Source organism: Nelumbo nucifera, chromosome 4 (assembly GCF_055504915.1).
Source record: "Nelumbo nucifera cultivar China Antique chromosome 4, China Antique-T2T, whole genome shotgun sequence".
Taxonomy (NCBI): Eukaryota; Viridiplantae; Streptophyta; class Magnoliopsida; order Proteales; family Nelumbonaceae; genus Nelumbo; species Nelumbo nucifera.
Window position 1 is genome coordinate 12,912,846 of NC_142652.1, and position 26,084 is coordinate 12,938,929.

The 26,084-nt window shown below is 38.1% G+C and overlaps 2 protein-coding genes and 1 long non-coding RNA gene across 6 annotated transcripts; 2 read left to right on the top strand and 1 right to left on the bottom strand.

The window, feature by feature from the left end:
• Positions 1 to 5,062: 5,062 nt before the first annotated feature.
• Positions 5,063 to 9,738, top strand: EMB506 (Ankyrin repeat family protein). 4 transcript variants are annotated; one of them, XM_010273725.3, is made up of 8 exons: positions 5,063 to 5,658; positions 7,152 to 7,231; positions 7,464 to 7,562; positions 7,656 to 7,766; positions 7,864 to 7,962; positions 8,061 to 8,159; positions 8,257 to 8,334; positions 8,978 to 9,738. In XM_010273725.3, exons 1-8 carry the CDS (start codon positions 5,271 to 5,273, stop codon positions 9,080 to 9,082), a joined length of 1,059 nt encoding a protein of 352 aa, XP_010272027.1. In that variant the 5' UTR covers positions 5,063 to 5,270; the 3' UTR covers positions 9,083 to 9,738. The 4 variants fall into 4 exon arrangements, with proteins under 4 accessions (XP_010272027.1, XP_010272029.1, XP_010272028.1 ...); XM_010273726.3 differs by having other exon boundaries at positions 5,138 to 5,658; positions 7,668 to 7,766; XM_010273727.3 differs by lacking the exon at positions 8,257 to 8,334 and having other exon boundaries at positions 5,137 to 5,658.
• Positions 9,739 to 19,544: 9,806 nt separating this feature from the next.
• LOC104607936 (uncharacterized) lies at positions 19,545 to 20,845 on the bottom strand. Its single transcript, XR_737027.2, has 3 exons — positions 20,647 to 20,845; positions 19,904 to 20,539; positions 19,545 to 19,822 (listed from the first exon to the last, which is right to left on the bottom strand). It is a non-coding gene; the product is annotated as an uncharacterized LOC104607936 (long non-coding RNA).
• Positions 20,846 to 21,036: 191 nt separating this feature from the next.
• LOC104607937 (uncharacterized) lies at positions 21,037 to 25,504 on the top strand. Its single transcript, XM_010273729.3, has 5 exons — positions 21,037 to 21,470; positions 22,614 to 22,667; positions 23,317 to 23,376; positions 24,596 to 24,743; positions 25,050 to 25,504. The coding sequence occupies exons 1-4, from the start codon at positions 21,177 to 21,179 to the stop codon at positions 24,722 to 24,724; spliced, it is 537 nt and encodes a 178-aa protein (XP_010272031.1). The 5' UTR covers positions 21,037 to 21,176; the 3' UTR covers positions 24,725 to 24,743; positions 25,050 to 25,504.
• The last annotated feature ends 580 nt before the right edge of the window (positions 25,505 to 26,084 follow it).

Here is a 26,084-nt window from a genome sequence, read left to right on the forward strand (position 1 = left end):
AACCCCAACTGAAAACGCCACCATCAAATCTTCATGCCCCAACCAAAAACAAAAGAAAGAAAGGAAAAAGAAAAATAAAAAGGGATCTCCATTTGGCCGGCAAAAAAGAAGGAAGAAGAAGATGAAGATGAGAAGAGGAAAGAGGAAAAGGAAAGGAGCACGTCCATTCACTATTTTTGGCTAAGGTAAAGAATCCATTTCCCTCTATCTCTCTCTCACCGAAATCCCTCTCTTTCTCTCTCTGATATCCCTCTTTACCCTTCTATTTCCCCTAACTGAAATTCACTAACTTACCCATCACCCTCTTCTTCATACTTCTCAACCCCAAACTGAAATCTAGCTCCATCAAAACCCTAATTTTGTTAACCCCAAAACAGAACCCTTTTTCTTCCTTGAACCTTCTCCCTTCCAAGAGTCCAGCTGAACCTATCCTCCATCATCATTCAATCCAAGAATAAAAAAAGAAAGTCTCAAAGAAACGTTGGAGAAGTAACCCCTCTACCCATTCGATTCAGGCAAAGCTCAACCTCAAAAAGAGACGTCAACATTTTCAATCAGTTATCTTGTGTGTATGTCAAAAGGCCACAAAGAGGTGAGCCCCTCACCTCATCATTTTTTATTTTTTGTTTTTGTTTTATTTTAGTATTTTTTTTGTTTTCTTGAATCTTCGTAATGCTCTAGGTGTTTTTTTTTATTTATTTCATTTCAGCATTGATTTTTTTTTATTGGATGATGTTTGTTATTCTTTTTAGTTAATTTCTTGGTGACTTGGAGTATAAATTATTAAAACACTTTGTTGTCTGGTTTGGATAACATTCTATGTCATTTATTAGTTATTTAACATAATTAGAATATATATCATTGCTGAAATTTCTTCTCTTATTGTATTTAACTTCAGATTTGTCTAGTTAAATGAATATACATATTGGATCTTTTTTATTTGAATGTTAGAATACATGTTTAATAGTATCTCGGCTCCATGTTAAACTCTAGTTCAAGTTAGTTTTTCTATCTTGTTTATCAGTTTGTTTTGTTTCCTTTTTTTTTTTTAAATCGTGTGTAGATTGTGCTTAGTGAGCCCTAAGTGAGGTGGTTAATAGGGGATTGATTCCCTTGTGCTTTGATTTTTTCTCATTAGCCTAGTAGGAATGAGGGGAACCTTGGATAAAGAAGGAGGATGCATGCAGTTACCTAATCCTTTGCTCCTTTAAGGGTTTCTCTCATCCAAAAAGAGAATGAGAGGGTTAAATCACTTGGGAAACAAGCTCACCATGACTATCATTTTTAATGGGCAAGGTTGCTAGAAATCTTGTAGCTTTTTGTTTTCTTTTGTTCTTATTCTTTCTTTACCGAAGTAGGGGAATGGTACTACATGTTGAGTATGAGAGAGGGGTGCCTAACACCTTCCCTCTCTCCCCTATAAAGTACCTAGAATAGCCTCTTTTGGGATCACATGAGAGTCTTGTTTTGATTCTCGAACTTGGGAGGCCCATCACTCCCATGTTCCTTGTATCGATGGGTGGCGGCTCCATACCATTTCATCCATGGAGTGAACCCCAAACTCAATTTCAAATTGGATGTTCATGGTACCCTTACTGTTTAATTGTTGTCTTAAACCACCCTTACTGTTTCTGACAATTGACTAGCTTTACCCTTGTTGTTAGCATTTATTAATGTTCCATCAAAATCCGTAACATGTGACATCATGTGACCGATAAAAATTTTTTAAAACCCAATACAACCTTCTTTATTTTTATGGGAGAGATATCGGTGGGGTTTTGTTGCAAATCCCGCAGACTTGATGGATCGGAGATTACATCGGAATTGAAACCCCTACAATCCTTAAAATGCCAGATCAAGCAAGAGAAAAGGTTGATCGGTTGGCTATATGCTTCGACCAACAATTGATTGGACTTGTGTGGAGAGAGAGAGAGATCAGCTTTGTTGGGGGTATCTTTTTCTTGGTTTCCAGTCTTATAGTGGAAGAAGAAAGAAAATGACAGACTTGAAGAGAAGTAAGAGAGGAGGATCAGGGTTTCAAAAGATGAGCAGAATGCTTTGGTTTCTTGTGTCTTGGTTTTGGCACGACCGATTGATTGGTGGAAACCTCTCTTTGTCCTTTGTCGATGGCATGGCCGATTGTCCATGAAAATGTCGTAGAGAATGAAAGGGGAGAGAGACATAGAGTAGAGACTGGATATATATATATATATAGAGAGAGAGAGAGAGATAGATAGATAGATAGATAGATAGATAGAGAGAGAGAGAGAGAGAGAGATTAAGGGAGCAAGCAAAAAAAATGCCACTACTTGAAGTTGCAGCCACGATGGCAGCAATGGACAGAAAAGAGCGAAAGGGGGAGAAAGACAGAGAGCAAAGAGAGAGACCACTACTACCACTTGAAGTTGCAACGGCGATGGTTGCGACGGACAAAAAGCGGGAGAGAGACGAAGAGCAGAGAGAGACCACTGCCATTGCTGCTTGAAGTTGCAACGGCGATGGCAACAACAAATAGAAAGCGGGAGAGAGATGGAGAACACACACACACACACAAACCACTACCACTGCCGCTTGAAGTTGCAACGAAGATGGTGGCCGTGGATAGAAAGAGCGAAAGGGGGAGAGAGACAAAGAGTCGAGAGAAAGAGAGAGAGACCACCGCCACTTGAAGTTGTAGCAGCGATGACAACAACAGATAGAAAGCAGGAGAGAGAGAGTGATAGCACATCCACAACGTCAGCAATGGACCGATCCATTTTGGCAAGTATGTCTGAACCGAAACAACCTATGCTCCAACAAACCTTATATGTGGCTATATGAGCCCTTGTCACCATCCCACAAGTCGTGTTGGGAGTATATCTGAGAAGGCTTGCGTGTGGGTACCGTGATCGTCTTGGTCTCGAGTAGACTATGGGCTTGTTTGTTTGCTTTGAAGTCTGACATCTGAAAGTACAATAATTACATTAAGAGGTGTATTGGTATTAGTGAATTTTTCTTTCCTCTAAACTCTGAATGTAGAGAATGTTGCTTTGAATTCTGAATTATCAAATATCCATTTTGACCCCATATATGAGAGTTTTTGTTTGTCTTTTGGGGGGGGCGTCATTGGAAAACAAAAGGTTGTATGATTGCACTTTAAGAGATAAAAGATAAGAGAAAACAAACAACCATTTTTCCCTTAAAGTTAAAAGATTCCTCTTAAGAGATAAAAGTTAAGAGGAAACGAACAAGCCCTACATCTCTTTCGATTTCTGATCGAAAATGCAGAATTTTGATTCGAGAATAAAATGGAGAGTTCTCTGTACTTTATCTACTCCTGCGTGGCTTGAGGTGTCTACAATTGTTGCTCGATTACCGGTCTTTAATTACTAGCAAGGATCGGCATTTGGGATTGGAGGATAAATATGACTTTTTACTTTTTTTTTGGTCAATGTTTAACATGATGACAATTGTCAGAAAGATTAAGGTGGTTTAAGACAATTAGTAATTAACTAAATAGTTGGGTAGTTTAAGAAATGGGTAAATTTCTTAAACTATCCTTATGATTTAGTGATTTGACTAAGTGTATCCTTATGATTTAGTTAACAGAAGGATTAAAAGACTATTTTATCCATCTTTCTTCTTTAAATTTTCAAAAATCGGATATAATTCCAGCTACACTAATCGGTTGATTTTCCAAAGGACTCTTTTGTCAATTGGAGCAATCGTTCCGGCTATAGCAATCAGTGTTGGGATTACACGCAGCGGCGATAGCTCCCCTATCTCTCTCGACCTGGTGCACAATCCATTTCTCTCCCTGTTGTCGCCATCGACAGATCTCCACGGTTTTGGGATTACCAACTCAATACGAACAATTTCCACTGACAGATCTCCAGATCAGAGAGTTCGGAATCAATTGAAAGACGAGAATATCAGCAAGAGCAAAGAAAAGGATAAAAGAGCACCTGCCAGAATTTTACCAACCGATATAATCGAATCTTCAACACCAGAAAACCAATTCGTCAATCTCCAGACTGCGTTGGCACATTCAAGACCCTTGTTTCTAGATTAAAAGAAACTGAATCACAGCTAGTAATATCAGCAAGAGCAAAGAAAAGGATAAAAGAGCACCTGATATCTCAAAATTTTACCAACCGATATAATCATATCTTCAACACCAAAAAACCAATTCGTCAATCTCCAGACTGCGTTGGCGTATTCAAGACCCTTGTTTCTAGATTAAAACAAACTAAATCACAACCAATAAATCGATCTATCAGTTATTCACTTATCCTGAATTCTGAACTCGCGGAGCTTTTGAATTCGATCCGATTGATCTCGTCAAAGAGAGAGAGGGGGGAGAGAGAGAGATTTCTCGGTTCAATGCCGGCCATGAGAGAAATCTCATGCGAATTACAAGTTTACAACCGCATGAATCTCCATGAACGGTAATGGTTTTTACTCTCTCTCTCTCTCCCTGCCTCCGCTCTCCCCTATTCCACCGCCCTCTCTCTCTCTCTCTCTCTCTCGCTCCCTACCTCCGCTCTCACCTGTTCCACCGCCCTCTCTCGACCTGTACTTTCTCTCCCTTGTTCCACCTCTCTCTCTCCATTTGCAGAACGGTGGGTTTTGATGTTTATTGATACAGCGGCGGTGGCAGAACACCGCCAAGAAAATAGTGAGAAATCAGCGAACATCACCGATGTCAAGTGGAAGGAGAGGCAGAAGAGGGAATGTGAATGGAGTCCACCAGCCTGTGTCACAATAGAAACTGAAGGCACTCTTCCATCTCTCCTACCTATAGGGTACTCTGTTAGCTATAAAGTTCATAGCCGGAAATTCAGGCCAAGTCCATGAAGACGATAAACCAATTGAACAAAAGTCTTCTCTTGCCATTGAAAACCTTCAGAAGGATTCAAATACGAAGGAAGGGGAGGGAGAGTCACAACATTGATGCAGATGCCGGTGCTGAAGTTATAACAAGGGTAAGAGTATGTTTGAAAGTTATAATAGTAATGTGATGCATATTTAAATGGTTTATGACGGAATATTAACCGTAAGGAAAGGATTAGTCAATTGTAAAAAACAGTAAAAATAACGTTAATAAATTTTAAACAGTAAAAATATATTTAGTAAAATAACTAAATTATAAGGGTAGTTTAAGAAATTTATCTAAAGAAATTTGCCTTCTTTGAATCTACTCACCGGGTCTATCGTATAAACTGCTTCTCCTCCGCGAAAACAAAATCATATAGTTTGGTTAAAGCATTCGCGCGTTCTTCCATTAAAAGATGTTGGTGCTGTGCGGATTTTCTTCCAATCGTTTGCTTCCTTCACTCTGTATTGCCCCAAATAACAGCAGAAGCTATGAAACCCCCAAGGACTGGAATCCATGGGGAATTAGGGTTTTAGCTCCTACTACAGGTTCGACCACGAAATCAAGAATTTGTGCCCTCCAGTCGAAAGGGGCTTCTTCATTTGAAGCCCCGCGGGGCACTTGGGAAGAACCTGACGACGGTAGTGGCAGTGATTACGAAGACGAAGAACAAGAACAAGAAAATGATTTGGACTTCGAGAGCGATTGGGAAGAAGAAGGACTTCCTGCTGTTGCTGTTGCTGTTGCAAGTGTTACTAAATTCAAATTCCCAAGTACTCAGTACGAGGAGGACCTCTTGAACGGTATTTTATTCATTTTCTTTTGTAGCTTTTTCGTTTTTCTTCGAACTACTTCTGGGCTTTATTCGTTTTGTTGATTATCCTCATGTATGGAAGTCTTGTTTTTGGTTTCTATTTTCCCGTATGAACTTTTGCCGAGTTTCGGCTTTTTGGATTTAGGAATAATACCAATGTCTAGATACTTTCTGCATTATTCCTTACTGCAAGAACGTGTAGAATTAAAACCGTCTTCACTACTCGTGCTCTCTTTGGGAGGGCGGAGAGGAAGAAATATTTCTAGGGTTAAACTTTTATTATCTCTCTCTCGAAAAAAAAAGAAAAGAAAAGAAAAAAGACAATGGGAATTGCAATCCATGTTCAGAAGAGGCTTTTGATTGCAGTTTAAGCAGTTGGAAAGCTAAGAAAACGTCATTACAGTGAATCAAGTCGAAGCACAAATGATTTTTATTTCTGTATCTCTTTTTTTTTTTGTCTATAACTCAAATTTGAATCAGCGTCTTTATCTACTTTTATTTCACAAAATTCTTGATTAGTTATCCATTATACTAGAGAATGCCTGTCAACTTTAAGTGCATGAGTTATTGCCTATCATTCTGCCTTCCAAATTAGAGTTTTAATTATTGCAAGAATGCGAGTGATCAAATTGTTCTTTATACGTTCCTTTTTTCCAAATTAAAAGTTAATATAGTGACAATTCAGTGCCCATGTATGTCTTATCATTGTACTAGTTAAGTATGCAGTGGACAATGATTTAAATCTTGATTCCATTTCCATATAGCATGAAAAAAAATCTTATATTTCGGCTGAATTTTGTAAAGGGTATGAAATATAAAAAAAAATCAGTATGCTTGAAGTTAAATTTTTGTACATCATGATGTCTTTTCTGTTTACCCTCTTTTTTTTTTTTCTCTCTTATCGTATTTATCTTTTATCCTTTGTGATTCTGTTTTATCTAGTCATGTAAATTATTTTCTATTTCCCCCATTATGGGCTGAAACCAGAGTTTTGTATAATTCTCTGAAGATTCCGCTCTGGTCATCCTCAAACCTGAACAAAATATTGAAACTTTCAAAGTTCTGGTAAATATTTAATCCTTGACAACGGGAGAAAATTTCACATTAGATATTAAGATTTCATATGCTAATTCCTTTATGTTTAGGCTCATCCTTTTGACAAACTATTACTAGTTCAAAGATGACAAATTAATATATGGTTAGACAACATTTAGATTTTGTTTATTTATGTTGCTTCTGCATATAGAGAATTCTACATATAAATAAATCTAATGTGAATCTCACTTTTACTTTAGATTGACATTAGTCAAGGTTTTCTCCACATAGTTTCTGGTACATTGCAGATTTTATTCTTGTTCTTTACCTATAGTAAACATAATATGGAACTTACTGTTTTTAATTTCACAGACATGCCAGTTTTGCATTTCTTCCATCTATAAATGTGACAGTGTTAAATATTGACTTCTCTTTTAATAATTCCAGAAGTTGAACAGCTTTTGGGATCAGAAGAGAAAGCAATTTTGCAACAGAATGAAGCTCCTGTTCTGAGGAAAATATCAACTGTTAAGTTTCCAAAGCATGAAGAAGTCCTTTCTTTTCCCCTTATTTGATTTCTTTCTAGGTGTTCTTCAGTCTTTCTTGCTGCACCTTATCTGCTTTTTATTTTGTATCATAGGCTTGACCTTGTGTAGTTCATTAACTGTCATTTCTTAAGCAATTTAATTGTAAGCTATCTATCTGCATTTTTTTTGTTAACTAAGCTTTTCAACTAAAAAAATTGTAATTCTCACACAGGAAAAATGGAGTCCACTTCATACTCTTGCACTATCAGGACAGATAAATTTCATGGATAAACTACTTGAGCAGGGTGTTGACATTGATGCAGTTGACAGGGTATGTTTAATATTTTTTCCCTTTTATTTTTTCAATCAATGCTTCAACATTCAATTTGTCCTCGCTCGCCATTATCATTGGAGCTTGAGTCAGTTTGGTGAACAGGATGGTTTCACTGCTCTTCATAAGGCAGTTATTGGTAAAAAGGAAGTTGTTATTAGTCATCTTTTGAGGAAAGGTGCAAATCCACACATCAGAGATAGGGTGAGAAAGTGCTTCCCGTATCCTAATTTGCATGGTTCTTTCTATTTGATTCTGGAGAGACCAGATGTTTGATTGCCTGATTTCTTCCTTGTGACAGAATGGTGCTACCCCACTTCATTATGCAGTTCAAGTTGGTGCAATGCAAACTGTAAAGTTATTAATCAAATACAAGGTTGATGTAAATGTTGCAGATAATGTAAGGGTCCTTTCCTCTTCATTTTTTATAGTTTTCCCAAATAACTTCTTTTATTCCTCCTTTCCCTTCCCATCCATTTATTTTCATTTACTCTTCAGGAAGGTTGGACCCCATTGCATGTTGCAATACAAAGTCGATGTCGGGATATAGCAAAAGTTCTTTTAGTCAATGGTGCTGATAAGAACCGAAGAAACAAGGCAAGTATACATTAAGTCTTCAGTTTTTCTGATGGGAAGATGTACCTGATTTTATTCATCAAAAATGATGTACCTGATTTTGAGCCCATATTCTCAGGTTCTTTCAGCATGGTTATCCATACAAGTTCTTACCTTAAGGATTGACCTTTTGCCCATACAATGGTCTTCTATGCATGTGAGCAAACCATCTTAATCTACCTTCTCTCATTTTATCACCTACTGGGGCTACTCCTATGTTTCCTTTGAATGACTTCATTTCTGACCCTTTCTTGTTTTTCCACTCAGCATACACATTTCTACCACACTCATTTTTTTGGACATGTTTCTTAACTGCCCAACACTGCTCTATAAAGTATTGCTTGCCTTAAAACTGTCTTATAGAATTTTCCTTTTAACCTAAGTGATATTTACCCATCACATTAGACTCTGGATGCACCCCTCCATTTTGCCCATATGTTGATAGTCATGGTCAGATAGAAGGTCATTACACCGGAAATTAGGATAAACATTTTCAGTTACATGGTTGGTCTCCTCTCCTGGCTGAACTGTGCTTTAGGAATTGATAAATTCTTCTTTACCTTTTCACCGAAAACCTGCTTTATTCCATTTCTCTTTTTCTCCATAAATTTAGATACAAAATAGGAGGAAAAGGAAAACTACTACACATTTCTGAACCTTCTGAGTTTAGTATAAGTTCTTGGAAGGAAATGTGCTTTAGGTAATAGTTCTAATAACTTCTCTTAAATACCTATCAATCCAAAAATTTATCAGGTTCTCATTGAGCATAACAGTTTTGCTTCTTTGTTTATTATGTTCAGGATGGGAAGACACCACTGGATCTAAGTTTATGTTACGGAAAAGATTTCAAGTCTTATGACCTTGCAAAGTTACTAAAGCTTGTACCAGCTGACGGAGATTTTTGAGTAGTGCATATATCAAAGTAGAAAGCTACTGGTTTTCAAGCCAATTCATATGACTTGGTTATTGTGATGTTCTTCAAGCCTCTGCATTTTAATGGTAAGGAGGTCAGGAGCCCATATTCCATTGTGAATTCACCTGATCAAAGATTAAGAGATCCAAGCCTTATTCTGAAACCTTCCCGCCAAGATGATGAGTTCATGTTTAACACTGAAGTCTCTAGGAAGGAAATGTTGAAATGATGCTGGAGCAGCAAGTTCAAGGGAGTCTTGATATAGATGATAGATTGGTATTAAAAGGAAAAAGACAAATTTTGGAGTGGAAAGAAAATCTTTATTCTCGTTTTGTGGACAGCTTGATAACCCTGCCATGCTGGATCTAGTGGCAAATTAGTGGGCAAATTGTGTTATTTGGTGCACCACGCACATTAGCTTTGGCTGCTACTCACCATTGAAAAACCAGAACGGGTGAAGAGGCATTTTTTACAGTGTTACGTTGACGGAGGATGAGGGACATTTATACTGTTGCTGTTTAATTGCTTAAACTTAAGCCTTTATATTTTTCAAGGCTGTTAGTTTTTAACTTTTTTTCCTATTGTCATTCTAATGGAATTGAAATTCGTTAATGGAGTCTGCACGGTTGGAATTCCTATTGCCAGAAACGTATACTGCTGCCTTTTATTGCTTATTCAGCCTTGATGTTTTTCAGGGCTGTTAGTTTTTAACCTCTTTTTTTTGGTATTTGGTAAGAGCAGCACGCCAGCACCACACCATATAGCCCCTCCGTCAAATATGGTGGTAGTGGGATTCGAATTCCTTTGTCTCTGCTGGAACGAACCAGCTAGACACCGCTCACTTGACCATGTGGATGAAATGTGACAGTATATTAACGATAGGGGTAGAATTAGTCACTTGTTAGAAAATCTAGTTTAAGGGATTTTTCACACAGTACAGAAAGTTTTATTCATTTTTTAAACTTTGGGTAGTTTAAGGCATTTACTCGTTTAATTATTGACACTTAGGGCTGCATGTAAAATGTCATTTGATTATTGATGTAAATATTACAAGACTATATCAATAAAATCAATGTAAAAATTCAACGCTTTTCGAAGCTCGACGGTAACATTTTGTACAATTCGTTGTAAAACCCCATTGATATTTCATATACTCTTATGTTGATGACGTTTTACATCGCTTTCAATTGCAGCCTACGTGACAACTTTACTTTTGATGATTTGTATACACGCTTGGAAGTGGAATCATCCACCAATAATAGCTTTTTGTGCAATGCAGATTCACCAGCTAATTTGAATGGTCAAGATCATGCCCACAAAAAATGTACAAATTGTCCTCAAGTTTTAGTTAAGAAATTGATTGTTCTACCCCTGCCATTTAGAAATTGTCTTAAAGTATTCCTAAGGCCTCGTTTGGTTTGCAGGAATAAAGGTCTGGAATTGGAATTAGAATGGGCTATTCCGATTCCAACTGTTCGGTTGGGCGGGATGGGAATCCCATTCTCATTGAAATGGCATTCCCCCATTAGTGGGAATAGTCATTCCCTCTCCCTTCCTTGAGAATGAAATCCCATTCCTGTTGATTCCAATTCCCATTTCTATTCCTGTCTGAATCAAACAGACAATGGGAATGGATCATTTCGATTCTGATCCGAAGGAGTTTGATTCCAATTCCAATTGTAAACCAAAAAGACTCTAAGTTTTTTTGACAATTGACTAAATCAACCCCCACCGATAGTGTTCCATCATAATCTCTTCACATGTATCACATGGGATATATAGAATTTTTTATTTTTTAAATTCTAATATTGCCCTTTTTATGGTCAACTTTCCCTCCCATATCCTTCAAATTTTAAAATAAATCTTAACATATCCAAATTTTCAAAAACGCTTCTATCTATACATCATCTCCGATAGCTATTGTGCCTTCCTTTCCATGGGTGTCAAACATTCCGATGAAACCATCACAGGTTTAGGAGAATAATTGAATCCCTGGCTCTCTGGCTCATCACAAATAAAGGAGTTCTTGAATAAAGACACAACTGGTTGTTGAAATTCCATGAATATAATCAACAATCAACACTCAAGCAAAGTCATAATTATCTCCGATAGTTATTGCACCTTCCTTTCCATATGGGTGTCAAACTTTCCGGTGAAACCATCACAGGTCTACTAGGCGGCATAACTAAATCCCTGGCTCTCTGGCTCATCACAAACAAAGGAGTTCTTGAACAAAGTCACAATTGGTTGTTGAGAATCCATGAATATAATCAACAATCAACGTTCAAGCATGACATAAGCAAAAGATACTTGGATTGTTCAAATGTTGTAGGTTTATTTAAATGTTATCAGGCTCCGTTTGGTTTGCAAGAATAGGGGTCTGGAATCAGAATCAAAATGGGCTATTTCAATTCCAACTGTTTGGTTGGGCGGAATTGGATTCCCATTTCCATTTCTGATGGAATGGCCATTCCTTGCCTCTCCCTTGGGAATGAAATCTCTTTCCTACTGGTTCCAATTCCTATTCCCATTCTTGTCTAAACCAAATAGACTATGAGAATAGACTATTCCGATTTTGATTCTGATTCCGACTGTGAACCAAATGGACCCTAAGTCTTTTTTCAAATGTTTAATTTTGAAAACTTAAAGAAAAATGATAGGTAAGAATGTCTTTTCCAATTTTCCATTAACTAGTATTAACCTCAAGAAGGATTTAATTGCCACAGAACTTGAGTAGTTGAAAGCAATTTCTAGACAGTAAGCAATTTTTTTTAAAGGGAAATTGTCTAAAACTCACTGTGACTTTTAAGCATTTCTCTTAAACTTGTTATAACTTTGTAAAACGTCCATAGAACCCCATGTCAATGACTTTTTGTTTTCGAAAACTCATCATCAATTAGAGCACCGTTAGTGTTCATTGACAGAAATTATCCACATCAGCATAAATGCAATTTTTATGACCAAACTGCCCCTCAATGACATATCAGCCTTATTAAACATATTTTTATGTCAGCATAATTTTTATTCAATACACCTTTATTCTAATTGACATCCGATAGAAGTGGACGTTGGGTCCTATAGTGCCACGTGTCCTCTTCTTAACTATAAATCTTTTCTTGATTTTGGTCCTTGGTGCATTTGGAATTACAATGGATAAAGTGATTTTTATTGTTTTTATTAAAGTTTTGCTTTATTTTCCATTTAGAATAGAAGGGTAAAATAGTAATCTACCAACATCTATTAGTCTATTTAATGTAAAGGTTCCCTAAATGTTTTAAAAAGTTATGGTGGGTTTAAGAGGATTAGAGAAAGGGTAAATTTCTTAAATTACCCTTATGGTTTAGCTAATTGACTAAGTGTACCCTTAATGTTTGAAAATTAACTAACACTACCCCTACTGTTCCTAACAATTGACTAACTCTACCCTTACTGTTAAGTTATGTTAATATTCCGTCAAAACTCATAAGCACATGACATAATTTTTTAAAAACCCAAATTTACCCTCCACCTCCGACCTCCCCCTCTTTTACTGTAGATCTATGATCCTTCCCTTTCGTTCTCATTCTCTTCTCAAGAACTGCCAGAATCGCAGAGGTCGAATGCTATAGGGGAATCACAATTATGACCTTCCCCCTCTTCCTTTTCCCTCTCGTTCTCTTCTCTGGAACCATTGGAACCACCAAAACTGTAGAGGTCGAATGCTATAGGGGAATTACAGTTACAACCTTTCTCCTCTTCCTTCTCCCTCTTGTTCTCTTCTCTAGAACTACAGAGGTCTAACCTTCATCGGAACTACAGAGTTCTGGAACCGCCACTCTTCTCTAGTGCTCTTCTCTGGAACCACTACTCTTCTCCAAAACTGCAAAGGTTAGCGCCCCTCTCGTTCTCTTCTCTAGAACCTCTACAACTGTAGAGGTCGGCGCCCCTCTCGTTCTCTTCTCTAGAACCTCTACAACTGTAGAGGTTGGCGCCCCTCTTATTCTCTTCTCTAGAACTGCCGCAAATGCAAAGGTTAACAGTCTAAATTCCGTCTTCGTTTTTCCACTTGCTGTAAAGCTTTGTTCATCCCGCAAGCTACTTGCAAAGCTTTGTTCATCTCGTTTTACATGGTTTTGTGACCTAACCTAAAAGAAGATAGATCCGGTCATCATCCGCCGTTCCTGCAATTTCAGCGAAGTGAGAGGGAGAGGGAGAGATCCGAGTAAGGAACCCAGATCTGAGAGATACTTAGATTTGAGATCCGGTCATCATTTGCCATTTCGATAATTCAAACGAAAAGAATGAGAGGGAGAGGGAGAGATCCAAGTAAGGAACCCAGATCTGAGATCAAGTCATCATCCGTCGTTTTAGCAATTCTGGCAAAGAGAATGAGTGGGAGAGGGAAAGATCCGAGGAGTAAGGAACCCATATTTGAGTATCTCTTAGATCTGCAAGGAACCCAAATCTAGTCATCATCCGTCGTTCCAACAGTTCTAGCGAAGAGAATGGGAGGAAGAGGGAGAGATCCAAATAATCTATAGTGGAGGGTAAAATAGTCTTTTTCATATCTCCTGACACATGTTAATGATTAAGAAGGATTAGTCAGTTCTCAAAAACAATAGGGGTAATGTTAGTTAATTTTCAAACAGTAAGGGTACACTTAATCAATTAGCTAAATCGTAGTAAAGGTATACTTAGTTAATTAGCTAAACCATAAGGGTAGTTTAAGAAATTTACCCTTAGAGGAATGCTTTAAATTATGGTGAGTTTTAGACAATTTCTTTTTTTTTTAAAGGGTAAATCTCTTAAACTACCCCTACTGTTCACAAAATTGACAAACTATATCCTTAATGTTTAGATATCGTACAACAGGAAACAAAATGTCGAATTTTCCCTTCACCATTTATCAAATTTTCAAAATAAAACCCAACTGATGAACAAATAAACCTAAAATCATATCGAGGGAAAGAGAAAGAAAAACAAAAACAGGGAGAAGAAAAAAACTCTGAAGGTCTCTCTCCGATCTCTTAGGGATGAGGAAGAGTAGGTTCACCACCGGTGCCACTGCCTCCTCCTAAGAAGACGTGAACTTTGCAAACATGCTTTCTGCCTCCGGCCTTGAAGGTCGATGATGGAGGAGACCTTCACATCCTTCTTCAACACCAACGCCACTACCATCGGTGAAATTCGCAAAGAATGAATCGGAACCCTAAGCTCTGCTACTGTTGAAGATGGAGATTTGAATTGGAATCCTTAGCTAGGTGCGGGCCTGTGCTCCTTGACAGGGAACCAATAGAGCACCTTGCTGTGATTTCCGATGACTGTGCCCCAAATGTTGCTGGTTCCAATTCCCATTTGTTTCACATTCAGTTTTGAAAACATATATCCACCTAATATACATTTCCTCTTTTATGCCCATCTTCTGCCTGCAAGGAATTTTATCTCGATTTATTTAGAGACCTGATTGGGAAGGAACTGTTGAATTAGGGTGCAAAAGCTATGTGTAGCATCTCGTTTTGAATTAACTCGCCTCCCCGCCCGTCTCGCCATCCCTCTACAAGAAGAACTAGAGAAATATAGCGATCTGAAGAGAGAGAGAGAGAGAGATGCAACAAGATAGAGGTGGTGGAGGAGGAATAGCAGGTGCAGGAGGAAGAAGAATAGACCAGATGAAGGGCTTGCAATAACATGATCGGCGGGTGAAAGCGCCATCATCGGAGAATCAAAAGCAGCAGCAACAACAGCCTCAGAAATGCCCGCGTTGTGACTCTCTAAATACCAAGTTCTTTTATTACAACAGTTATAACCTCTTGTAGCCGCGTTACTTTTGCAAGACTTGTAGAATGTACTGGACTCAAGGGGGAACCGAACGGAACGTCCCGTGGGCGGTGGTTGCAGGAAGGGAAAGCGACCGAAAACATCCTATACCGCCGATAATCTACAGAACTGATGGAGGGTGATTTGACCCAACCTCCTAACTAAGGGATACGTGGGTATGGCTCAACGTAAATGACAACTCAGCATGACAGCTTGGCCGCAACTCGGCGTAATGGGCTTGCTGAAACCACAATAGAATAACTCGCCACGAGATAGCTCGCTACAGCTTGCTACGGCTCGCTACAGAATGACTTGCTACAAGGCAGCTCGCTATTGGAGCTCGCTACAAGGGAGCTCTCTACAAAGGAGCTCGCTATCAAGCAACCCAGAGTCTTCAGGAAACTTCTCATCCGACAAGACCGTGCCTGTCAAGACTACTTCCACGTCTCTTGTCTGATGGCGTAGCACCTGCCAGTCCAGAGGATTGCGCCCACGTCTCACGTCAGGCAGCGTGGTACACGCCGGTTTTGCATAACGTCTCTCAACTGACAGGACTGTACTCTACGACGGATGCTTGCACCAATCGAATCAGCCTGGCGAATAACGGTTGTGGCAAAGAATCAGAGGTGGTTACATCCAATTTGACAGGGCATCAATATAAAAAGGCCCCGATCCCCAAGGGAAAAAGGTAATTGATTTCGCGCTATCTGCACTCTTAGCTCTCTTTGTATTCTCTGCAATTCTCTCTCAGAGTTCTAACTTGACCGTCATAGTATTCCCGCCGAGTGAGCTCCACGGGAATCCTTCACTGTCTTTTTCATCTCAGGTGCTGCCCGTCGCCAGCTAGGAGCCAGGCCACCGCTAGCTAGGAGTGACCGGATCGCGCTACATCAAGAACCAACTGCCATCAGTTCCCCATCTATCACAACATCATCCACAACCTCCACCTCTACAGTCATAACCACCAGTGGTGGTGGTAATCCTACTCTGAGGACCAAAGAAGTAGATTTGATGATCCCACCTTCTCCCATTCCTCCGGTAGCACCCAACCCACCTTCTATTTACTATCCAGGTGGAGGGTTTCCGTCTTTGTTAGCAGCACTTCAATCATTCAATCAGCCCATGAACGTCTCCAGGGAGTTCGGCAGTTCTAATCTGGCTTTGCTACAGGGATTCAGTCTGTCGTCTTTAAGCCCCCAACAGCAACATCAATTATTCCAGATTGGTGGGGGTGCTGGTAGAGATAAAGACGCCAATACATCAACTGCTACCTTTGGAGGAGAACACAATAAACGCCCCATGAACTGCATCGTTTCCAATCATCAGCTCTTCCTCCAACATTCGGGCATGAATATCTTTATCCCTAAAAGAATAAGGGTCGTCGATACTATATTCCATCCGATCACGAACGTCGTTGCAACCAATTGCTTCAGTAATTGTACCCCAGGGCGGTGTGCGAATGTTTTCTCACCCAAGAAACCAGTGGCCGATATCGAGACTAGTTCCTCTGACTTTCTTCACCTTTTTCTTATTAAACTTTTGTTGTTTGGAAGTTGCAATTAACGACGATGACGATATCAAAATCACTGTTATCACCGCTACAACTTCTAAAGCGGTGTAAATAATAAGGATATTTTAAGAATTTTAAAATAATTATCACTCATGTGATATTATATGTGAATAAGGTAAATTTCTTAAACTACCCTTATGGTTTAGCTGATTGACTAACTCTATCCTTATTGTTTGAATATTGATTAAGTGTACCCTTACAATTGACTAATTATACCCCTAACTGTTTACCATGAAAGGAAAAGCTAAAAATGCCCGTTATACCCCTATACAAAATTACATTTTTATCATTGTTTTTAAATTAACTCAATCCCTCTCAGACACTCGCCCTATCTGTCGAAGGGAAGAGAAGACAAGAAAGCCATCCCGATGGCTCGCCATCGCCATCTCCGTCAATGGTGATCGCTGCAAATAACAAACAGTGGAGGTCTGGCGGAAATCCGACGGAGGTTAGTGGTGGGTTTTTTATCCCTGCTCTTAACACCCCTTTTTGTTTAAACCCTAAACAAAACGAAGATGAGTTTTTTTGTTTTTTACTAAAGGTTTTTTTTTTTCACCGAAGGAATCTTTAGTGTCTAATTAGAATACAATGTTATTTTTTCGCTTTTGCAGGGTTTTTTCGATTTTGCAGTGAGTTATACGGACGAATATTGAAACTTGTAGTTTATGAGGTATGTACAAATGCCTTGTCTGTGGTAGGAGACCATCTCTTTGTAATTTGTGTGTGTACAACCATACTTTGAGATTCATGGCCTATGATCGCATTCATGTCGGCTCTTAGACTGAATCAAATGGCGGTTTTGGGACCCATATGTTTGCTACAGTGCAAACATTGGATCCACACGTGTCTACTTCAGAAAGAAAGGGTTGTGTTGCCAATACAACCCATGTGTTCAACTAAATGCCTGAACAACCTAGAAAGGGTTGTGTTGCCAATGAAATGAGGTCAATAATAAGATCATCTTCCTGAAAGCACCAAAGGAGAAACAAAATAATCATGGATGCATAATATATACACATAGAGTTGATAATAAACAAATAAAAAGAGTGAACATATCCTGACCTCCTTTGTCCATGGTCCTTTAATGAGTTCAGGATTGAGAACCTTCTGCCATCAATGCAAACACTACAAATCTAACCGACCAGGGAACCATTCAGCTGCAAGAGATCAGAAAGTTCATAAAATCACAAAAATAGTAGTAAGGAACACAAAAAATGAAACAACAAAGATGGAACAAATTAAGAAAAAACAAAGAACATAAAAAATAAGAAAGAAATCAGAAGGAAGAAACTCCATAAAGTGCTTACTTCTTTTGGATTGAGCTTCCTCATATAGCTTACATTTAACAATGAAACAGGACTACCAAAAACATAATTCATGAATTCCCATTAATATAGCTTGCATCTAACTACTCATATTAATTTCCAATAGGAAATCAAGAAGCTATTGAATTCCCATTAAAAATGTCCTAGAGTAAATGTAGAAGATTAATAAATATGACAGGGTATTTTGGGCCTTCAAATGCTAAAGGCAAAAGAGTAAGGTAAGATAAGAAAACAAGCTAAATTGCAGTCCAACTAATAGGTACTTGGAAGGCTAAATAAATCCAACTTTAACTTTCAAATATTAGCAATACAATATATAAAACAATTAAACAGATTGATCTTTAGAGTCAAATGTTATGAAACTCTTTGCAAATTAGTGAATAATTGGCAAACCAGTTAATACATAGAAGCACACTCACCTATTTTCTTCCAATTTTCCCATTGAATTTTTTGACTGCTTTTGTTAACAGATCATCATGTTTCATATTAACAGTTAAGAGACAAAATGATGTAATAGATGGTTAAAAATATTAGATTCATCCACTCACAAAATGGCTTTGAGTTGAGTGGTGTTCTAAATTGCCTATTTCATTCACTTTTTTAATGTTTCTATTGTGTAGAATTAGCATTAGGTTAACCAACTTTAGTTACAACTTGTTTTATTGGCTAAAATCTTGTTTTTATCATGTTTAGGAATGGAGGAAGGGAGATATACGTTTGTTGTCAACCATGGTGGCCAATGGAAGATAATTAATGGGAAGCTGTCATATGTCGGTGGTAACGTGGGACATGTGGATAATATTGACAGTAATAGGATTTGCTACCTAGACATCATGGAGGACTTTTGTAATTTGTGTTGGATACCTCCTGGCAATACAGTAACCATTAAACTACAAGGTACCTAATCATGAACTAGAGGAGCAATTGGGTTTGTTGGGTAGTGAGAGTGGCATGGTGCAGATATTTGCCATGCATAGTTATATGCGTGAGATTATCTTATATGTCACTACTACATATGCTAAATGTGTATCGATTGATGACACGTGTGTTGAAAGAAGTGGACAAAGTAGTGACCATGGAAAAAGAAAGTATATAGTTGAAAGTGAAGGTGATTGTTGCATTATTGATTTTGTGTCCGATGATGATGCATCTGAGCATGAGTGTGGTCATGGAATGGAGGGTGCTGATGGTGAATTTGATGAAGATCAGAATTGTGGAGATGGGCTAGGTGGTGATGATGATTGGCTAGGAGGTGGTATTGGTGACTCCGATTCAGAACAATCGGGTGGTTTTGGTGTACCATCAACCGGGCATGATGGTCTTGGTGTATCATCAGTTAAGGAAGCAGTTGATTTGTCAGATTATGAGCCATTGAGTGACAATGACAATCTGGAGAGAGGGGGAGTTGGTCCACTTGATTTTGATTTTTCTAATCCAAGATTTCTTGTTGGAATGGAATTTGCAACTGTAAAGGGAGGCTGCCCTTCATTCCATAGGTTCAAAGTTGAAAGTTGAAATCTCTACCGCCTCCTCAAACACAGGGGTGATGGTGACTGAACTTGTTGGGTCATTGCCATTCTTTGTACAAAGAGTGTAGAGGCATGCTTAATGCCGCTTTTGTAATTGGTTATATAGGATGAATTATAGTTAGATATTTTCTTAAGAATATATGTGCTCTGTCTATATATAATTTACTAATGCTTTTACTATTTTTATTTTATATAATTCTATTATCGATTTTGAACATTGATTATTTCTTCCCCTTGATTTGAAAATCTTGAGACGAAAGGTATGCAAATTAAGTCACAATCAGGCCAAAATCAGATTATACATTTTTGATTCTCAGATTTTTTATACGACCCAACAACTTATCACAAAATTCAGACATTTTATCGAATTTATCCTTCTTTGACCGGACAACTGCTTCAACCTCATCTAGTGGGTCTTTAGAAGGTCTTGCCACATCTCCTTTGATGGTTACACTCTATTGGACTTGTGGTTTCCTTGGTATCCATGCAAAGAACTTACACCCATCTGCATCCTACAAAAAATAATATGCTTTAAGCGATTGAATATTTAACAAACTTTGCACAGACAAATAACTAAGATTGAATAATCTTACTTGGGGCTTTGTGCAAACCCAAAATCGTCTCCCTTGTATACCGGGCCATTTAGATGTGAAGATCCCGCAAACCCCATTTCCACATGGACAACACCGTATCTCATCATTCCAACAAAAGAAATTACATCTTCTATCACCGTCAAAATACAACAATAACAAAAAAATTGTGTTACATGAAACGTTAACAAACTACAACAATAACTAAGGTTTTGTATAACCTATGTAGTAGTGACAACCATAGAATTCCCGCCTAGCATTCTCAGCCTTCCCATTCCACGCCACGACAAGTACACACTCCCCACCACCACATGGGTAAAAAACCTTTGTGGTATTAGAAGGGTGCTCGGGTGAGCGGGGGTGTGCGCGGGCATGCACTGGGCGTGCGCTGGTGTGAGCGAGCATGCGCTAGGCGTGCATTGGTGTGCACGGGCATGCGCTAGGCGTGCGCTGGTGTAGCTACGCTAGGATCGCTTTGGCATTTCGTTGAACATCTACAAGTCCACTTCCTCCTTTCTTCCTACTTCACAAAATAACTATATTGTTTACCTCTGTTCACCTCTTTGCACAAGACCTCCTTCCCTCCCCCTCAACCTTCCTTCTCCCTTTATTCACCTCTTGACCAAACGATTATCCCTCCTGCAAAAGCAAAAAAATAACACTGTATTCTAATAAAAAAAACTCATATCCGTTTTGTTTAAGGTTTAAACAAAAAGGGGTGTTAAGAACAAGGATAAAAAACCCACCGTCGACCTCTGTCGGATTTCCCCCGAACCTCCGCCGTTCATTATTTGCAGTGATCGCCGTTGATGGAGATGGCGATGGCAAGCCATCTGGATGGCGCTCCTGTCTTCTCTTCCCTTCGACAGATAGGGTGAGACTCGTCTGAGAGGAATTGAGTTAATTCAAAAACAAGGATAAAAATGTAATTTTATATAGGGGTATAATAGGCATTTTCAACTTTTTTTTGTTCATAGTTAATGGTTACGGGTACACTTGGTCAATTGTCAGAATCATAAACGTACATTTACTCATAAGAACAAGCTAATATAATAAATAAACGGTAAGAATACAGATTATCAATTTCGTGAATTGAAGAGATTTACCCTTTTTTTAGAACGGGTACCTTGAGATTTGCCCAAAAGCTATGACAGTGGAGTGGATAGGGAGGGAAGTGGAGGGTGGAAGTCGAATCTAGAACAAGCACACTGCCTCTCAGCTGTAGGTTAAGGAAGAGTGACGATAAACCGGGAAGAAGATTGACTGTTGAAGAGCAATGGCCTCCGTCGAAGCATTCCCTTCACTGTATTCCTTTTGCAGAACCAACAATTGTTTTCTCATTTCTAATTCCACTTCTTTGACTACTTCAGTCCATTGTCTTCGTCTTGGAACAAACCGCGTCTCCAGTCGTTCTCTGCACTTCACAAGGAAGAAGAACACAGAATTCAGGAGAATTAGGTCAGTTACAGAGGAAACCCTAGTTCCGGAAGAGCAGAAGGAAGAAACTCCTGTTGATCAGCCAGTTTCGATCCCGGTCTCGCCATCCGACATGCTTTCTATGTTCTTCCAGGTGCTCACACTCAACTTCTGTGTTTGTGAGTGTGTGAATTTTCTTGCTTCCTTTTCCAACTTCTTCTATTTTATGTCTTTGTTTCATTTACATGTTGACTTGGTTATTGCCATCTAGTTGTTTTTATCCTGTTTTTAATTTTATTTTATTCATTGTTTATCTTAATTTTTTATCATATGTGCACATGTTTACTTCGAAATGAAATCATTTCGTCTCGGTTTCTATAGCATCCGAAACTTCCCAAATTCAACTAAAATGGCGTATGTTCAAATAGATTAAAAAAGACATACGATGGAATCCAATTTATTGCAAAGTTGTCCGTGGAAGGACTCGTTTCGAATTGTCTCAGAACCTGAGTATACTGGTCTCATCTTCAGGTGGTTTCTAATGTAAACGCTCCCTGAATTTCATTCTGTATGACTAAAATTGTTTCTGAAACATGGGAATGTTTACTGATGTGATGACAATTCGTATTTATAAAAAAGAAGTGATTACAAATCTTCAATTTATCAAGTTATATTCCCATAGCCCTGGGTAGCCAAGGTATGGAGTTGCATCGGTGCGAATGAAAATAGGGGGCAGCTGGGGGACTTATGTGCCTATGCCTAATGAGTAGTTATGATTTTTCCTTTTTTTGGCCTTAGCATGCTTCGTTTATCTACATGCCTGACTTATCTTCAGGTGGTTTCTAATGCAAACGCTCCCTGAATTTCATTCTGTATGACTAAAATTGTTTCTGAAACATGGGAATGTTTACTGATGTGATGACAATTCGTATTTATAAAAAATAAGTGATTACAAATCTTCAATTTATCAAGTTATATTCCCATAGCCCTGGGTTGCCAAGGTATGGAGTTGCATCGGTGCGAATGAAAATAGGGGGCAGCTGGGGGACTTATGTGCCTATGCCTAATGAGTAGTTAAGATTTTTCCTTTTTTTGGCCTTAGCATGCTTCGTTTATCTACATGCCTGACTTACCCAAAAAAACAAAAACAGACAAATGAGAATTATCTATATTTCTGCCTCAATGACATGGCCATTATGGTAATAGAAAAACACATCATTAAGAAGAGATAATAACTTCCATCATGCAATAAACTAGATATGGAATCACTTATACTGCTCTTTGTTGAAATGTGCAGGCAGAAGGAATAATGGATGAATCGGCCATCCCTACTGTGGCCAAAGCCTTGGAGGTTTAATCGTTTAACCCTGTCATCTCTATCTTCTCTCTACAGTGTCTGTATGTGTGTGTGTGTGCTTCTGTAACAATATTACGTCTTCTTCCAATTCTTTCTCCCCAGGGAGGTAGGGAGGGGGTTTCAAAATGATAATCGGACTGATGAAATTTTAAGAATTTATAGGCAGGGAATGGAATCTTATGGTTCTGGTGGCGGTGGGCAAAGGGTTGGAAGTGCATAAATTAATAGCAGTTATTCATGCTCCTTTAAGTATGTGTGTCTGTGAATTTCTGTACATATATCTACATGATTGGCAGCAAATCATTGGTTTATGCGATTGAAAGGAGTTAATGGGTTTTCATTTCAGTCTCTTCTTGATTGTAAATGATGTGCATAGTTCACAGTGGCCCTTTTCCCTCAAAGGGGCGGATATTGTAATCTCTGGGGTGTTCCCCCTTTTTGATCAATACAATTATGCTTTACCTTTCAAAAAATAAAAATAAAAAGAACATACATTTGTGCATAATATTTCAAGAACTTGGTATCTATCAAAAAAAAAAACATCAAAAACTTGGTTTTTTATTGGAGAGTTGGAATGCTCCTCTACTTTAACACACACACCCACAGGTCCCACACAACTAACTAATTTCCTTTGATTATGTAGGAAATAGAGGGTGTCAGTGATTTAAAAGTTAAAATCCTTGAAGGTATTGCAAGTGTTGAGGTATGTTTACTAACTCTTTTGTTGAACGCTTACATTTTTTTGATGGATTTTGTTGGGCACTTGCATTCATAAATACAAAGTAGAAAAATGGTTAGCTCTGTAGAGATTTGTCTGATATTACCAATACCTGCAGAAGTTACTGGCCTTTAGATGGCATGATTTTTTGTATTCTGATATAAATATCAACTGTCTGTAGCATCTACTTTATCAGAGACAAGATATTTTCTTTTGTTTTCTCTCTTTGGCATCCTTAACTTCACAAAAAAGATAAAAAAAAAAAATTATGATCAGACTGAAATTTTCACAATAGAAGCGTTCAGCCAATTATTGTCATTCAAAAACAAAATTCAAAGTACGGGACTTAATCATATTATACATGGTCTCAAACATCAGAAATGACATTTGCCAAGTTAGTGGTGGATATGCACTACAATTGCAGCATTCACCATCTCTAAATTCTTTTACAATTGAAAACAGAATGCAGTTGAAGAGAACCACAATTTCTAATGTTGCATATGAAAAAATAGGAAGGCAATTAAGCGTGTGTTTTGTTCCGTGGACGTTTTGTGATTGGTGTTTATCATAACGCCGCCATGTCATTGCCAAATCAACATTTTTCTCATCATGTTCATCCGTATGCATTGGTATTCACAAAAGTGGGTTTTGATTTATGTGCTCACCAACCATTGGGGGAAGCTTCATTTTAACACTTCCCCCAATGGTTGAGCATTTATTCACTCAACCGCTGATGTGGCACCTAGGTTTATCAAGTACTTTTCTCGGTTTTGAAGACAAATAAAGTACAAATGTTTATTTAATAAACGGAAGCTATACCAAACACGTACTAAGGAATTTCCATGTACAGAAGCACTCATAATTTACCTAAGGTTATTAGCAACTGAAGGTCATCCTTTTGATTTCAACAGTTACCTTTGGAACTTGAATAACCCCAAGGATGGCACCACCTCAGAAGTTGCATTCAACCTCTATCCTCACTAGACTATGGCAGTCCTGAATCCATAACTTCGTTCAATTCAAAGAAACAAAAACCAGTTAATATTTTCCTTGGAAGTGTAGCCACAAAAGAGTAGGACTTGGGAAACCCAAAAATGATACAACGTTCTATTTGTAGAATGATAGTGGAATAATTAGATACATCAATTATTTTTCTTCTTTTTAATCAGTAACAGCTAATTGCAACTTATCTTTCCATGTGCAGTTAACAAAGCAGACAACGGTACAGGCTACAGGTGTGGCTTCCAATTTGGTTGAGATCATACAAGGATCTGGGTTCAAGTTACAGACATTAAATTTGAGTTTTGAGGATGAAGAGGACAGTGCTAACTAGAGTTTGTGCAATAAACTGTGTAAGTACCTCTGAGCTTTTGTCTTTTTCTCCATGACTCCCATTTTCTGATGGTGGCTGAAGCTGGATAAAATTTTGCATGAACTGGTCAAGGGAAGTTTAGTGTCAGCATCTGGTTTCTATTTGTTTAGGTTCTTTAATTTTTCATGAGTTTGTGTATTTCTTTCATTTTCTGTCAGCATCTGATATTTTTGTTTATTTTTTATAATAATATTAGGAGATAAGTCTTTATTTGGCTATCATCCTACAGTTAGGATATTACATGTAAGAGCTCCGTCTGATTTTGTTTGTTACTTTGGTGCTTCAGATAGGCCTTCTTGACAAGCATGTGAATCTGAAGAGGTTGGAGAAGTGGCTCAGTCTGTACTGCAATATGATATTCTCATACTTGCCCACATTCTGGTTCAATGGGGTGCACACAATTAGGAAACACTGAACAAGCGGGTTCATCTTTTCCCATGATCATGCATTCATGCCACAAAAACTTATCTAGTTGGATTGCTGTAACTTCACAAAATCTGATACTCCATTCTGAAATCAATCAAGGTTGAATTGAAAACACATGCATTAGGACAATAGTTAAATGCTTCTTAAATTATTTTTCAGCATGAAAATAAACTCATTGTCATCTCCTAGGCCCAAGCTGTCTACAGAAACGCAAAGGATGGTTGTTAGCCCATCAATCTGTAAGATTACAATTTTTGGATCTGACAGGTTAAATCTAAGTTGTGCTCGGTTGTGAGCAAATTTAATTTGTTTTAAGTTTTAACTACCCCAACTGTTTAGTGCTGATAGAGGTTGGGCTGATTTTTTTATTTTTTTATTTATAAAAGAAAATGCATTTTCAAGCGAGGTGATTGGGTAAGGATGTAAACGCTCATAAGCTCATTTGTGTTACCTTTCATTGGCTTGAACATTTCTTTCATGAGTAAAAGGTGGGTGGTGATTTAGGAACATCTGATTTCATATAAATGAGGTAGAGCCGTAATTAATAGTCATATAGTAATTTTTGTAGAATTTGGATCCTCTAGACCATTGACCATAGTAAGCTACTTTACTTTGGTTCACCCATAAAATGGACAGCTACACTTGTAGATGATGGCACTTCTGAATTTTCACTTTACAATTGGGGAAAGTGGGAAAAAAAATCTCTGAAAAAGTTTTCCTCCAGTGGCACTTATGCCCACTAACTCCTCTTTTATATTCAATTTCTGCGTAATTATTGTAAAATGGCTTCTTACACGTTTTACAGTCCTTGGCTTTAATTGATTGTTATTATTTTTAGGAGAACTTTACCAAATATGAAGTATTTTTTTGTTATTGTACTTTTTAATGAAGATGA